Genomic DNA, 16,887 nt, shown 5'->3' on the forward strand with positions numbered 1-16,887 from the left:
CACCTCCGGTCCTCCCCAAACCTGGAGATCTTGAGCATGCATCAACTGTATTTTACATTCATTCCAGACACATTCAGAACTGGGACAGTTTAATGCTGACAAAAAAAGAAAACCAACCCAAACCATCCGACAGGAAACTTTTATTGTGTCAGTGCAGCTACCAACAGCAACCACCTTCTGCTTATTTTCTGTGAGGTGTGCACAGGTGCAGCGCATCTCGTACCGTGTCCTCAGCACCGTCACACAGCTTGAGGGGTCCAGTGTTTTATCACCAGCAGAGGGATAAACACCTTACAGGAGATTGTAAAACAGGTACACAAAATCAAAGTGCTTACTTCTGCCTTTTGCTCAAATACTTTGATGTTGACAATTCTTTTAAACATTATCTTAATTGTAGAAAAAACATCATTGCTATTACTGAAGGCAGCTTTCGACAGCATTCTTGATTACAAAAAGTGTAAACATATATTGTGGTATTTCAAAATGCACTCCTGAATCGTGCAGCCTTGAGGGGAAAATGTCTCATAGGTGAGTTCTTAACATGCAAATTACAAACAATATTAAAACCAAACAGCCAGGGCAGTAAAACCTGGAAGCGCTTGGTCAGACAGGTTCCTTCTGTTCCTGTCCGTCTGTCCTGCGTCATGCAGGGATCCGGCTCCTCAGGTACTCCAGCACGGCGGCTGTTCCCTTGGCCAGGATGGCTGCACGGGGCGTGCGGAATGGGTTGCCTTCCAGCAGCAGAGTCCTGGAGAAACACAGAACGTGAGCTACTCATATAAAGGTTTTTCCTTGTACCAACACATTCATAGGTTTTAAAATCTTTTGAAAGTCATAATTCCTCCTCTCTTCTACTAAAAGAATTTCAATTTCTGCTTCCCTAGTTCACACTAACTTATCTTCTTGAGAGACATCTAGATTTTAATTTATGCTAATAAATCAGTGCTGGTGCATTATAGTAGACACACAATACACACACCCCCTACTTCTTTCACAACCCTCTGCCAGAAGAAAGAGTGAGAAAAAGAACTTCTTACATACAGAAATAGCACAGTAAAAGGGGAAACTACATTCAATCATAACCCTCCACTTCCCAGCTTAGCTGCTGGTCCGCTAGTCCTTGGTGCACATAAATCTCTGTGGAGGGTTTTGTTTTAGGGGGAGGTGGTGTTTTATTTTGTATTTTTGAAGTCCCTCTGGAAAGTGTCCTTAAAGGGGAAAACCACAGGGACCAGTGACTTGTTGTCTTTGACGAGAGTAATCACTTGTGCATAACTGTCTATTTTGAGGTGTACAATGACAGGATATTCAGCCACGTCTCTCTGGACATCCTTTAGAGAGGGTTGTCCTGTCTCTGTCATATTAACATGAGTTACACAGGTAAGGAGCTAAATGTGCCCTGGCTCAGCTGGTCTATAGGTGCACCAGCAGTGTCTGTACGTACCAACAAGGTAAATGACAGATTTACACAAACCTACATATATATATATACACATAAACCGAGTCACCAGTTAGGACACACACCTCAGAGTTTCACAGTTTCCAAGCTCGGGTGGCACCTGCAGGAGGTCGTTGTTCTGCAGATCCAGCGTCCCCAGCTTGTCCATGTTCTTCAGCTGCAGAGGGTCTATGGAACCCACCTGGTTGTTGCTGAGCAGGATGGTCTCCAGTGCTCCCATGCGATACAGGACACTGGGAAAAACTTTAAATCTTCGGGAAGAAGAAGGAAGCAAACCAAAGAAAGTCAGAAACAGGGCATTCAAAGAATCAGCAGCCTTAAAAATCTGAGCGTGTTGTAGCTCCTGTTAGTTCAGAGCTGCTGTATTATAGATGCCAAAGGGCAGCCCTGTTGGTATCCAGTATTTGATATGTAGTTCACAAGATTGTTTAATCTCTTTTTTTAACCAGTCTCTCTCCAAATGTTTTGTGGTGGTAAGTTCCAAAAATACACGATCCATTGTGTAAAGAAGTACAGGCACTTCCTCTGTGTTAAGCTCACAGCTGGTGATCAAGTGCCTTCTCATTCTTACATTGTATTGAATTCAGTCCAGCTCTGTTTATTATTGAATATATATTAAAAAAAAAATCTAAATAGTTGCTTACCTATTAAAAGAAAGATTTATTATTTGCAGTCTTGCCAGTGCCTCCATTTCCTCAGGTAAAGACGTCAAAAAATTATTTCTGTGGAGCAAATGAAGACAAACAATAATCACTAACTTCTATGAAGTTTCAGTTAAGAATCCACAGAGACAGAATACACATATTTATCAGTGCTAATGTGCTGTCTTAAACCAATTAATTGCTTCAGAAGTGGGTCAAGACCACGCTCAAGTACAGACACTACCTAATGCAAGCCAGGTTTGCATTCTCATTTCTGTCAGCAGCAGATTTATGTCTGTCTGCTTAAGATTCCCGAGTATTTCAAAGCATCCAACAGCTCCACAAACCCGCTTGGCAGCTCAGCTCCTCGCGTTTCAGAGGAGCTTGTGAAACTGCCCAGATCTTGGTGCCAAAGCGAATCAGTGGAATAACTCTAAATATCTTCAGAATTCCTTTAGCCTGGTACCTGGTTGCTGTTAAACCTGTTTATGCTGCTGTTTCCCACCATGGGAAGCCATTCAGAAGCTTCTTATATACGAAGAAAAGAGGGGTTTGTAAGGACAAACACAGTATTTCCTGAGGGTGACACAGGAACATACATAGGTGTCTTTCAGTGAGCGGTCTGTGACTTTAAACCCAACCAAGGTAAAAAACCTGTCCCTGCAATGGTCCTTTGCCACTTCTCATTCTGTGAAACACCAAAGACAACAAATGCCAGTGAGCTGGTCAGGATGTCTAAGCGAATGCAACGAGCATTTTTCAGAAGCAGCGAAGGTGAAATGACAGTAAATAACTAACTAAATAACAAATAACATCCCTACAGTGTGCCTTCACTGCACCACTTTCAGCCGCCCTCCAGGATTCTCTGCTGGGTTTGGGGGAGAAGAGGCTGTTTTTAGATAGCAACTTAACATCCCTGAGACCCTTTCATGCCTCAGACAAGACCTTTCATCACAGCAAGTCTCAGAGCTCATCCACTTGTTTCTTGCAGTTTTCTTTAACCAATGCCTAAATCTGGGGCACTTGCTATTTCAGACCTGCCGGTCACTCAGCTGTCACAGAGGCATTTTGGGAAATGAAAAACTATTTCAGCGCTGCTATTCCACTGTAACAGATGGCGGGTTTGGAAAGGCATGAAAATCAGTTACTGAGAAAGGGAGTCCAACACACATCACAAACCTGATATCCAAATGTGTCAATTTGTGGAGCACACAAAGCTCCAAGGAAATAGATGAGATTCTATTGAAGCCAAGGTTGACATCACAAACCGAGTCCTTCAGCTCCACAATCCTGAAACCAAATATGAATATATTCCTGTTATGGAAGCTCGCATTTGCATTTCATTTTCTAAGTTATTTAAAATAAAAACCAAACCTGCTTTATTCTATAAATCAAGGACACTGTGTTTCTTGACATTTCTGAAGCAATTTTGTGGAGTGAAGATAATGGAAACTCTGCCTGTGAAAGCTGCCTGTCCTGGAGTCCTAATCCCCAAGTAAAGACAGGGCTCAGAATCAGTTTTCTGAAGTTATTAGAAGGGTAAATTTTCTCTTGCTGATTAGAAGAGCAAATTTTACTCAATGCAGTTAAGAGCTATTTCAGGAACTATGGCACAGATGCCCATCGCTGCCCTCTCCTTGCCCTGCACAGGTTTTAACAAAAAGACCATCCATCTTAGCAGGGAAACAGAACGAGATTATTTTATTTCCATCTTTCATCTCTGTTCCGCTTTCTGCTATTACAGATGCCAGGAAACAGCATTCTTGCTCCTTCTTGTAAAAGGATATTATATTAAGATGTTTTGGTGTGAAGTATTTAACAGCTCAAAAAGTTAGCCTTTTGAATCTCTGTAACACAGAATCTCTGTTTTAGCCCTAAAACCGAGGTAATTGAATGAACCAAATGCTCCACTCTCCTGTCTGGATGCGAAATGAATTCTCTGGCACCAGCAGCCGCACACCTACACCTTCCTCCTCAGGGAATGCAAAAGCACAGGAGGCACAAGCATTATCTCACTAAACTGATTTTCTACAAACTGTACTGAAAAGAGGTTTTTTTCCTATGAGAAAGAGATGGCACCTCTGCAAGCTCTGTGGGCTAAAGGTTAAACATTCAGCACACTTGGGTCCAAGAACAGAAATAAGTTACCCCCACAAACGTGGTGGTATCCTTAAAAATCAGCTTTGAGGATTTTCTTGGGCTACTAGAGATGCAATAATTTTCCTCCTTACACAAAATGACTATTCACTCCCATTATTGTCAACAGAAAGCTTTTCCTTGTTTGAGGATGAAGTAAAAATCACAGTAATATCAAGTGCTATGTGACAGGACACAAAACCCATCAAAAAAAGAGGTAGGGAAATTGTTCAGGCTTCCTTAAAAAAAACCACGAACAATTATGCTATTTGAATAAACCAAATTTAAATAGAACCTCAGCTATAGTACAAGGTATCGCCCAATAAAGTGGTGAATCCACACAGATTATCTTGCTGTGGGAAAAAGGCAGCTTTATAGAGGAAACAACACGACACTGCCGTGAAGTACAGCACTTGATTATGATTGGAAGCCACATCAGTTTCCCCTCATTCATTTCAACAATGCTGAGCAAAGCAAGATGACAAACGTGTCATGCACTGAGGGTGGCGAAGCTGCTTTTCCTGCAGTCTCTGTGCTGATCAATGAACCACCTGTGTGCTGCCCCTTCGAGAAATGCAAGAGGATTTTTCAGCATCTCACTTACATTTTCATTGATGTGTCCAAGTATATTCACACACATACACAGCATAAAGTGTAAATACACTTGATCAGAAAAAAACACGAGATGCTGAGGAACAAGTATAGAAAATAAAGAAACAGAGAAAAATCTTTACAAACATACCTTGGAGGAACTTCACTCAGCTGGTTTTTGCTGAAGTTGGCAGTGGCGACAGGATGGCTTCTGACCGCGTCAAACATTTCATCGGGAATCACGGCTGCCTGCTTCTCACTGAACAATGACATGGATTTAGCTCACTAACACAAGTTCAGCGTTTCCTACTTATTAACAAGACATTTTCATCTTCTTTTAGAAAAAAGAGGAGTAGTAGAACAGATATGTAAATATCTACAGTTTGAAGTCCTCAAAGGACTGCCCAGCCCTTTCACCGCCCTCAGCTCCCAGCAGGACTGAGCATTTCACCCAGCACTTCTCTGCAAACAGGGTTTTTTTTCCCCTTTCCCAACCTAACATATTGCTGGTTACATTTAAGAAATAACTAAAGAGATATTCACCCACTACAAGATGTGCTAAGACTTAATGAAAATCGCTAAAGAAGTTTAAAAGGTACTAAAAGCACCTGAAGGTATTAAGCATTTCAGTGAGTTAAAAGGAATGTCACTGTGGAATATTTGATAATACAAAGAAATAATTAAATACCCCTGCAATTCAATTCTGCCTATTCCCGAGCACACAAATTGAAGTGAAAAATGCACAAATGCAGCAGGATTTGCAGACAGTTTGATACATATTGTGAAGGGTAAAAAAAAATAAGAAAGAGTTCTTATAACTTTAGAAAAAATAGGTAGTATTTCAAAACACATACCTATATTCCAATAATTTCAGTGAGGTTACGGCGTGCATGTTGATCCTGGACTCGCTGGGAAGGGTCATGGCAGTCACCGGGGGCTCTCCGGTGGGGCTGGGCTCGTCTAGAGAACACACGTACACAGTCACAGAACTGCCGGCAGATGCAGCGCTCTGAATGACCTAGATGGCCGCAATTATAACTAAAATATTGATGGAAACCCCCATCACTCCTTCCTCTGCAGAGTCCATTTTGCTATCCAGGTGACAAAGCCATGGGCAGGGCAAGGCCACATGGAATATTTAAGAAATGCAAGAGATTAAACCCACTGTTCTGCACACCCGAGCAGTGGCATCACACCCCAGGGACTCACACACACCTCACCAGGGGAAAGGATAACAAAAGCAACTTCCACTAAAAAAATGGAACAAAACTCCATGGAAAGTCAGCAGCATTCATGAATAAAAGTCTACTAACAATTGCACCCAGTCCCAACTAGTTATCCCTTCATTAATAAAGGCCAAAAACAAGCAAAAAGAGGCCTTGCTCCAATTTCAGCCTCTACAGAAACAGGACTGTGGCTGGTTCAGCTTCAAATGAGACACCGGAACAGGTAAAATCACAGGCACTGTTGTACATGCAACACATTAGCTACTTTTATCATCCACAATTATATTATCATAGTTCACCAGATAAGCTTCTGAGTACGCACTCTAGCATCCAATTAATTTATGTCAAGTTAATAATGTGTCATATTTGCATTGAACCTGACATTTTGAAGCAATTTTTTATGCTGCAGTAACCTAATTAATACTGCCATCCTCTGGCACACGGCAAAAAAACCCACTTGGCAAAAAGGAAAATGCACACATACCATTATCAACACAAGTTGCCTGCAGGTATTATGAAGGCCCCTTCTAAATTAAGAAGTTCATCATTTTGTGCTAAGTGCAGCATAATCATTTCCATATTACCTTTAACAAGACCAGTGAACTCAGTCATTTTGCCTACTTCATGTTTTAAACCTTAAGATGAAGATTTCTAAAGATGGCAAACTGAATTCCTGTTTTCAAAGAATTTAATCTCCCCAGCAGGAAAGTTACTTAAAGACTCTGACAGCCTGTTTCCTATATAACAAAAATAAACTTTCATCTCTGCTCTTTTGTTTAGGAAACACAGAACAAAACAAAACAAAAAGACCCAAACAAAAACCACAAACAAACAAAACAAAACCCAAAATATCTCAGTCAAATTAGAAGCCTGGGAAAGTGACCTGAGTGTGCAAAAGCAATTAGCAACTTTTTGTTCCCTTTTTTAATACTATCAGTTTATTTTTACAAAGTACCACATCTGTTAGAGAATTGTGATACAGAATCATCTAGGCGCTCTGCAGTCCACAGTAGCAGAGAGGATTCTGCAGAAAGCACACAGCATTTGCACAGAGAAGTAACCCCCTTGAAATATTTCATCTCATTTTCTGCTTTATGACTTTCTAATTATTTCCATAGGACATGTTGCGATCAAGACTATTAGATAGTAGAAAGATGAATTCTAACAGGCCAGGATTAGAATGATGTTTAAAATAATCAGTTACTTTCTTCCCCAAAAACTTATTATATCCTTAGTCAGCTGCAGGGCAGTTTTCATGGCATCACACAGACTTTTCCATGCACGTACACACTAGGAATCCCAGGACCGTACTGCCCGTGTTGTTGACGAATGAATAACACAGAATACATCTGCAAAACCTCACCTGCTCCTCTATACTGTGACCAGGGCAGCAGACAGACGGCAAAGCTTGAAAAGAACCCCTTCTGTAAACTCCCCGTGATGTTTAGAGGAAAAATAGAAAAACTACTGGAATTCCTCATGCAAAATACATAAAGGGGCTGGGGGAAAACGCTTCAGATTATTTTTCTAAATTATAATCCTCAATAATGAACGTTTGTTATTTGGTTTTATCTACCAGAATAAGAAACAGCACTAAAATAGCAGAGCAAACTGGTAAGTGAAGAAAACTCTATTATTGCAGGATAACTGAAGGATAACTGGATTGAAACAGCTACCCTTCATAGGTTCTACCTGAATTTCTTAGAATAATTCTCATTAAAATACAATGCAATGGAGGAGCATACCTTGGATTTTGCTTCTTAGATATTTCAGAAGTTCCTGTGTGCCTTTCTTAAAAGAAAACACAAAAGAGAGGTCAATAAGCGTTTGCCAGCCAGTGTTTCCACAGGTGCATAATGACAATTCCAGGCACACAGGTGGAGCCCATGGCACTGCAGACTATAAAAGCCACCTGATGCTTTCCAGAGAAAAACCCTCTTTGAAACAGTGTATGAATTTGCCTATTCACAATTCTGTTTATTTATTCCAGTTGAAAATTTCCAATCCCACATCACTACCTCAGGCTTCACATTTTTAGTTTTTTATCTGAAGAAGTGAGCCAGTTCCAAGAACAAGCAAAAAATGTTCAAATGAACTTAATCTCCTTTTTAAAAATGTCTAGCATGATTATGCTTTGGGGAAGAAATCTAAAATTTGTCAAGGAAGTTGACTGCTCAGTGTTCCAGGAACTTTTTATGTCCAAAATTACAAAGTCTGGGTAAAACACTTCAGTTGACATAATTTGCGTGCATTTTTAACAGCTGGTTTCTCCAAAGACTTGACCTTCAGTCCTCTCATAGCAACTTCTGCTGGTCAAACACAGTTATTATCTGCACAATCTATGAGCAATTAAACATAATCTCACCCATAGCTTTTATGATAAAGCTATGGTTTCCTTACAATTTTACACGCTTCTCCTTGATGCTTTAAAACCAGGGACTGACCTGAAGTGCTGAATATGAATTAATATTTCTCATTCCAGCTGACAACTGTATTATACACAGTAAGAGACTTAATGATCTGAACGCAGAGGGGTTGAAGGAAATGAAGGGGAAGGACTCTCACAAGGAACCTGCTGAGATAACACAGAGACAAAAGAATCTGTGCCTGCTAGGCTACACTTACCCCAGTCCCTGCCAATCCTCAGTATTCACCTGCTGCTAAGAAGCGTCTGGGGAACCCTACAAGCTTTATCAATTACTCCTCTAAATCAAGTGCAACAAAATCTATATAGGCATATAAAATTCCAGTTATATGAATTTGCAGTGTTGGGAATGGATCAAGACAGTATAAGTATAAAAGATCATAATGGAATCCTTGTACCTGTCCTTTGCTCAAATGTGAAATATACACGAGAGATTACGCACATCTATGCTCTTAGATTTGAAAGACAGCAAACCCTCAGAAGCCAGGGAATACCAGCACTAAAGTGGGCAGGCAGCACTAACCCAGGTTCCATTTCATGTGCATTTTAAGCCTACTTAGAACTCTGAAATCACACATGACTTCCATCCGCAGAACCCGAGTTCATTAACTTAGTGCATACAATGCCCACTTAATCAGGCACACCATGTTTTCCCTCTTCTGACAGATATTGCAAAACTTCATTTCAACAGAAAGTCTTCAGTGTTGCTTTTTTAAAGAATCCCAGTGCTCTCTAAACATTTATAACACTGGCAAAAACACAGAAAAGTAATGTATACCAACAATAAGAAGAGGGGCCTGCTGGAGAGAAAACAAAAGGGAATTCTAGAGTAGCAGTAGCAGTTTTATTTGCAACCTACATTACAGCTTCTGTAGCAATCAGAAACAGGTCCTAAGAAGCTGGGAGCACCTTTGTTCCACAGTTCCTAGGGTCTCATGCATCGCATCAAACTGCAGTGGGAAGAGCACCCAAACCACAGCACACACAAACTAAAGAGATGGACTAAAGCTGCACCAGCTACTTGAAATCCAGGTGTTTTCTAACCTCACTTAATGCTCTGGTTACACAATTTGGTTAACATACTCATGCAACATCACCAAATTTGATACCCTGTCTAGAATGCTTACTTGCAGAAGGTCTCTTCGAATGGTTCTCAAAGGATTTCCTTCTAATGCCAGGAATTTCAACTGAGAAAGGTTCCCCAGTGTGTAAGGTAACCTGCAAATGGAAAACAACTCATTTCAAAGGAGTTTCAAAACTAAATTTAAACAATTTGCAGTGGTTTGTCAGATGGCCTGGTATTCTGAAGTTCAGGTTCAAATAACAAGATACAGAACATATTACATGTAAGAAGGGCACAGTTTGCTCATAGCATTTACATAACACAGAAAGGGTTCCTTTATTTTATGACTGAGTCCGTTTTTAATCCCATTTTACCAAGTGGAATACATCAGCTATAGAATTAGTTGTCATTAGAGGTCATTAGCTAAGCCTCATCACAGACATAATGCAGTTTTTAATATTACCTACTGATATCATTGTTGGCCAGGTCAAGTCGCTCCAGCTTCTGAAGCAAAGTAATTTCATCAGGAACTGATTTTATCTTGTTGTCTCTAAGTTCCAGTACAGAGAGGGAATTCAAATGCTTCAGATTCTCTGCATTTAATGTTTCGATCTGATTTTCACCAGCATGTAATTCCTATGGAAACAAAGATCACCCACAATGATGTTACTCTATTAAAATTACTTTATAACTTATTTATCTCCTAAATCATGCATTGGTAAAAGCATACAATGATGTGGAGAAAATACACACCTGTGTTTCCTTACATTTGCACATGAAATATCAAAGCCTGTGAAGATCCAGAGACATGAGTCTGAACTGGGCTTTTCTGAAACTGTCACAGAGCCCTCAGGTTTGATCTCCATCCCCAAGCTAGGCATAAATTTGCTCCACTTTTGTCAAGAACTTGTCAACAACTTCTTTACTCAAGAAGTTCCTTAAATTCCAAGTTACAGGAAATCTCAAGGGCGGCTCTCCGTGTCCCTGCTGGAAGTGTTTCACTTAAAATGGAAAAATTCAATGGTTCTTGAGACCAAAAAGAGTGTACACATGCTGCTGGATGCACTAAGGCACAGAGCTTCACTCACCAACACACATTTTGTTAGAAAATGCTGAAATAGCTGGAGATTGTAACAGCTCAGCTCAGAGTTATGCAGAACTAAGAAGGTATCTGCATCCTTGGATGGATTTGGTCAGAGGAAACAGCACAGTGATACAGACCTTCACTGGCCCACTCATTTGTCTATTAGTTGAGTAACCATATTCTGATGTTATGAGACAGGTGACTTTCAATTTTAAACATGTTAGGAATTCAATATCTGGAAGATCTGACTATGCTAAAAGAAAAAAGAAGTATACTTTCTCTACAGTTATAAAGAAAAAAATTATCATGAACAAAGTAATTATATCCAGAAAATGTTACTAGAGATAAAAAATAACCATTGCGGGAAATATTAGATCCACTTTTTCAGTCTTTGCTCTTCTAAATATTTATTTTCCAAATCTGAAGAGTACTCTGCAGATTTGTCTTCCAAATGACGTTAAGACTGACCCATGTGGGCAGTAAATAAAAATGGAGATGTATGAATCAGAGTTCTACACAAAGAACTTCTGATCACACCAATTCGCAAAAATCTGTGTTGAAAGTAACTGTCATTATTTTAACAGTCTCCAGCAAATACATTCGCAGTGTACCAACCATTTAAAGCCTTACCTTCAGTAACTTGCAGGAGGAAAATTCTGGTAAGGAACGTAATTTATTTTTTCTCAGATAAAGTTGTTCCAAAGATGCCATAGTCACTATTTTAGAAGGTACAGTTTCCAGGTAGTTTTTAGAACAATCCAGTTGTCTTAAGCCTGATGAAGTAAATGGACAAGTGACAAATGGGATAATAAGAGAAAATAAAAGTTGTTTTCTACAGAAGCATAAAAATCGTGTGGCTTTATAATAAATTTAACAGCATTTCACCAACCAGAATTTTGGCAGAAAACAGATCAGTTAACATCAACATGCCTGAAAACAAGGCATCTTGTTTTTTCATAGAATGTTCTGGAATGCCAGACATTAGCTCTTGGCAAGCAAGGGTCTGATTTCACAGACATCTCCGAAAGGTCTGGAGGTAATTTCTGCAGCATCTCTCAATGCTGGCCGTCCCCTGCTGCTCCTGTGGATCTGCCACACCTATTAAACCTGCACTTCATATCAACCACTAGTCACCTTGGGATTTCACATTCTAATATTAGAAGTCAATTTTGTTAGTCTATAATTGGTGTTATTTTTTTCTCTCCAATAATTTCAGCTGTCTCTCATTTATACTTTATTTTCCACTAAAAATGTGAAATAAAGAAAAAAAAGTCAATTTCTTATTGCAGTCTTAAAACTAGTAACTTTTAAACAGAGTAATATTAATTCTTAAACTCTTCTGATCATTCTGTGCCCCATTTATCAAGAAATATAAACCTCAAGACGACATATAGTAGCTGATCTTTAAAAATAATTCTGGACTAAACTTCTTGAGAATACATTAACACTTTAAGAATGTATTTTTCAATCATGAATAATATGAACTATGTTTCTGAACATGACTACAGAGCTGGCTACGTGGCATTTAATAATCTGAGGAAACTAATTTACTTTTCATGGCACTGATATCTGCAGGTAGGCTCTTGAGTTGGTTACAGGCCAAATTGAGACGCACTAAGTTAATGAGCAAAGCAAAACTTGTTGGAATGTCTGTGAGATGGTTGTTGGACAGATCCTGAAGATTAAAAAAAGAAAGAGAGAAAGGTTAGAAATAGAGATGTTTAAAATATCCCATGAGTACTGCTGCTGCAAAGTTAATTACTGGCAGAACATTAAAATTAGATGGCTGAGATCTTCAGGATCTCCCAGGATATGAAAAGAAGAAACAAGTCTCCCATGACTGAAAGATTACAAGGGATTTGATATTTCTTAAAATATTTAGCAAACCAAGAGCAAAACTTGGTTTCAAACAACAAAATAAAGCCCACCGTGTAATAGCTGACAATCTACGGAAGTCACTAGGATATTCACAAAGTTCTACCATTAGCAGTAACAAAACATAGCCTTTCTACACAAATAAATATTTTTCAAAAAGTTGTAATTTACTAGTTCTTCTAAATTGACAAGCTGCCCAAACCCTGCCGGCAAGTGAGTCAGCTCGTTGTGCTGAAGAAGAAGGCTCTTCAAATGTGGCAATTGCGTCAGCTCCTCTGGGATACTTCTCAGTTTGTTGTGGCTGGTATTAAAACACAGAACACAAAGGGAAAAAGCATTTACTAAGTAGTTTTAAGAATACAACTGCATACAGAACATTGCTGTTACACACAACGCGATCCAACCAAGAGCGTCAACGCTTGTATCGGCTGGATTATCCAAACCACACACAGTCTGTTGAAACGCAAAGTCTTCACACTCCAGAGCACAGACGAAGTGCACCCAGCATCACATACATTGGATATTCGTGTGGCACAGACCAACTATTGATTGCGTCTGCAGCGAGATAGGCTCCAGCAAAACATTCCCATGCTACAGCACATACACCTGCTGTGCCGGGTACTGTCACCCCTAAGGAAAATCTGTCTCCTACAACTGCGACAGCCCTCTACAATGGATTCATTTCCTGGGAGAAATTAATTTTGTGTGTTTGTTTGTTTGTTCAAGAGTGCTTTTAGTCCTCATCTGAATTTACAATATTCCAGCTGGATCTTAATTCGTTTTGGTTTATGTAGTTCACATAGCTGTGGCAGCATACGCTCTTTATCCCCGTGCACAAATACACAAAATTACTCCAGTAAAGAGAAGATTATAAACTTTCCAGCCTGAACAAGATCTATACAATTATTTCCAATGTTTATTATTCATGGCAAAAAATATTTTCAGTCAAATCTGCCAGATTAAAGCAAATGTATGTGGACATTGCTTTTGTGTAATTATTAAAAATATCACCATTTTCACCTTCCAAAGTAAGACGGCGACTTTGAACGCTAGTGACAATAATTCTAACAAACCTAAGATCATCAGTTTTGATCCAAAACTTGGGATTCTCAATATACTTACATTCTCTAGTTAAAAAATCTGAAATTAATTTTCTGAAATAAAACTTGATATACTGCAATCTCTTATTGATACCACAAAAGTCACTGCAATATTACTCACGCTCCAGTTTTGTAACATGTACTCACCTGACATCAAGTTTCTGAAGGTTTTCTAATTGTCCTAAAGCAGAAGGAAGCGATGTCAGTTGATTATCATGCACCTGGAAAATAAAGTTTTTAGAATATAGTTACTAATTTGTACCTTGCAGGTTTTCCTTCCCTACTCCAGAAACAAATCAAGCTAACTAATACACAGACTAATTTTGTGCACAAGTAACAGCAATGTACATGTCTCAAATCAACTACCAACAGCAGCACTGCAACTGCCAATCTGGCAAAATTCTACTGAATTGATAGTGAACACTGAGAGATTAGATATGATGGGAGGAGGGAAGGGGGAGTGCAGAAAAAGTGGTTGCATCCAGTAAACTCCTTCCTTCAGTGTCCACAATAAAACTTCCCAGATCTTTCTACAGATCAGTACCTGCCACTGGTATATAAACAGATATATTAACAGAGCAATCTGTAACCATTTTTTCTTTATCCTGAGAAGACACCAGTGCCACCTCTCCACATTCACCACTGCAGTGAAATGGAAACAAAGATCTAGGACCATGTTTTCCCACCTCCTCCAGAGAGGACAGTGGCACCACATGATCATTGGACTTACATCCAGAACAGTGAGTGCAGGCAGAAGTTTGACATCCTCTGACAGACTCTGCAGCTTGTTTGAGGCCAGTATCAGCTTGGTCAGGTCTGTTTGCTCCCACCAGCGATCCGCAGCACCAAAAGAGAGATTCTGATAAGCTTCCTCTGGAGTATCCAAATTTATCCGCCACACATGTTGAGGCACTAAATAAACAAACACACGCATCAATTAAATTCTTCTATTTACTCTCAAACTTCTACTGTTGTAATGCTTTTCATATACCTGGGGGTCTCTCCCAACCCAAACGATTCTGTGATTCTATGATTCTATATACATATGCACATATAGTCAAATGTATTTCTAGAGACATTTTTCCAGAACTGACAATAACATGCTGTTGGAAATCTGCCAGCAACAGCCACAAGTAAGCTGAGCTGCAAACAAATGGCAGGAAATATTCATGGCTGTTGGTCCCTCCCTATTTTTTCAGTACTGCCAGGATGACATTGCCAAGCATAGAATTACAGGTTAATGGTTGGAGTTGATGATCTTGAGAGTCTGTTCCAACTAAAATAGTTCTAGACCTTTAATATCAAGTACAGCTGTTAACCTACCGCTGGAACTAGCCCATGTCCCTGAGAACCTCATCTCTCTCTGTTCAGCCCCTCCAGGGATGGTGACTCCACCACTGCCCTGGGCAGCCTGTTCCAATGCCCGACAGCCCTTTGGGGAAGAAATTGTTCCCAACATCCAACCTCAACCTCCCCTGGTGCAACTTGAGGTCCTTTCCTCTTGTCCTGGCGCTTGTTCCTTGGGAGCAGAGACCGACACCCCCGGCTCCAAGCTCCTTTCAGGCAGTTCAGAGACCAGAAGGTCTCCCCTCAGCTCCTGTTCTCCAGCTGAACCCCCCAGGTCCCTCAGCTGCTCCCATCACACTTGTGCTCCAGCCCCTCACCAGCTCCGTTCGCTTCTCCGAACAGAGGCCCAGCGAGAGCACCAAGCGCCCACAAACACCCCTGCCCCACGTCTCCTCGCTCACCCTCGCCGAGGCCCCGGCCCGCCAGGTTTAACTGCCCGCTCTTCCGCGCCGCCCGGAGCAGCCCCTGCGGCACGGCTGGGCCCAGGTCTGCCTCCGGCCGCCTGAAGCCCGCGCGGGAATCCCGCGCTCTCCGCGCCGCCATCTGTGAGCCAGGGCCGGGCGGGCACCGCCCGCTGCTCGCCGAGCAGGCGGGGCCTGGCGGGGCCGCTCCACGGGGCTGCCGGTGCTGGCAGCCGCCGACACCGCCCCCCCGCCCGACAGCGCCGCCATTTCCCGCCCGGCACCGACAACGGAGCGGCCCCGGGGCTGCGGGCACAAAGGCATCGCCCCAAAGGGCTTTTGCGGTGGACGAAGCTGTTACAGTGCTGAGATGTAGCAGTGTCACCTCTATGCGACATGGACACGGCCGCTCCCGGGCCGAACGGGTTCCCACCGCCCTGATGTGAGGAGCCATTGAAGGGGGAATGTTTTTATAAAAAGCTGGGGACCTGGCGTCTGACCCCAGCGTGGCGGACGGAGCAAGAGACATCGGACTGTCAATCCTTAATGTAAAACACAGTCTCTTCGAACTAATCCCGGAATGCAAACTGTATTTAAAAAGTTAATCTAGGGGGAAGAGTAACCAAAGAGCCAGGAATCCCTATTTTAAATTAATCAATAAGGGGAGGGGATTGTTAGAATTAGATAAATGAGGCAGGGTCGGGCAGTCTGTAAACCCTGCAATACCAACCCCCCGGGGAACAAGGGAGGGAATTTGCAGCTGGGATTGGGGGGAGGGATATAAGCAAGGGCTTTTTGCCCTATTCCATGTGCTGACCTTTAGGTAGAACACCTGGTCTTGCAAAATCATTAATAAAATACACTTTGCTGAAAGATTCTGCATTGGCCTATTCTATTGGCAAGGTAATAGTTTCCTACACTGACCAGCTCCCAGTTCTGGCCATAATTCCCCCCCCAAATGGGAGGACAAAGGAGAGGCCCCGTCCCCTCAACAGCAACCTGAATATTCATTAAAAAAGGGTGTGCAACCCCAGGCATCCTGTGACGAAGCAAGACTAGAAGCTGTTGCTGACGACAGGTCTGTGGACATTAAATTCTTACTAATAATTACAAAGGAGACTCAGCAACTTGCTTGCCCCATGACACAGATCTCCCCTCCCACCCTTCCTCCCCAGTTGTGTTTGCTGATCTGTCCGCTTGGGTCACAACTGTGCATCCAGACCAGACAGCCTGGGAAAACATTTTAAAGATACACGTGGCACATATCAAATAAGAAGGCACTGCGCTTCATTATTTCATTTTCCCTTTGTCCTGAGCTTGCAAACTAAATAACAACAGTACAGACTGAAAGATGCCGCCTGCCAGTGCTTGAAATTACCAGTTCTGCAAGTCAGGGTGAGTCTGGCAGATCCTGCCAGCAGTTCAGCTCCTGCTGAGAAGCTCCTGCCCAGCCCTTGTTTTGAGTTGTAGCTCTTTCAACTTTGAATCACCAGATTTGTGTTTCAAACGCCACCCTTTTTGGAAATAGCTTCTACTAAT

The 16,887-nt window shown here is 41.4% G+C and overlaps 1 protein-coding gene across 1 annotated transcript; it reads right to left on the bottom strand.

Annotated features, from left to right (window-relative positions):
- Positions 1 to 256: 256 nt before the first annotated feature.
- Positions 257 to 15,877, bottom strand: LRRC40 (leucine rich repeat containing 40; the record flags this gene model as incomplete). The annotated part of the gene is made up of 15 exons (XM_080349093.1): positions 257 to 748; positions 1,525 to 1,710; positions 2,104 to 2,181; positions 3,280 to 3,390; positions 4,979 to 5,086; positions 5,682 to 5,787; positions 7,799 to 7,844; positions 9,606 to 9,696; positions 10,005 to 10,177; positions 11,256 to 11,398; positions 12,177 to 12,300; positions 12,672 to 12,801; positions 13,748 to 13,821; positions 14,331 to 14,512; positions 15,349 to 15,877. The coding sequence occupies 15 exons, from the start codon at positions 15,875 to 15,877 to the stop codon at positions 643 to 645; spliced, it is 2,187 nt and encodes a 728-aa protein (XP_080205219.1). The 3' UTR covers positions 257 to 642.
- Positions 15,878 to 16,887: the final 1,010 nt, after the last annotated feature.

This window comes from Nesoenas mayeri (assembly GCF_963082525.1).
Source record: "Nesoenas mayeri genome assembly, chromosome: 8".
Lineage (NCBI taxonomy): Eukaryota > Metazoa > Chordata > Aves > Columbiformes > Columbidae > Nesoenas > Nesoenas mayeri.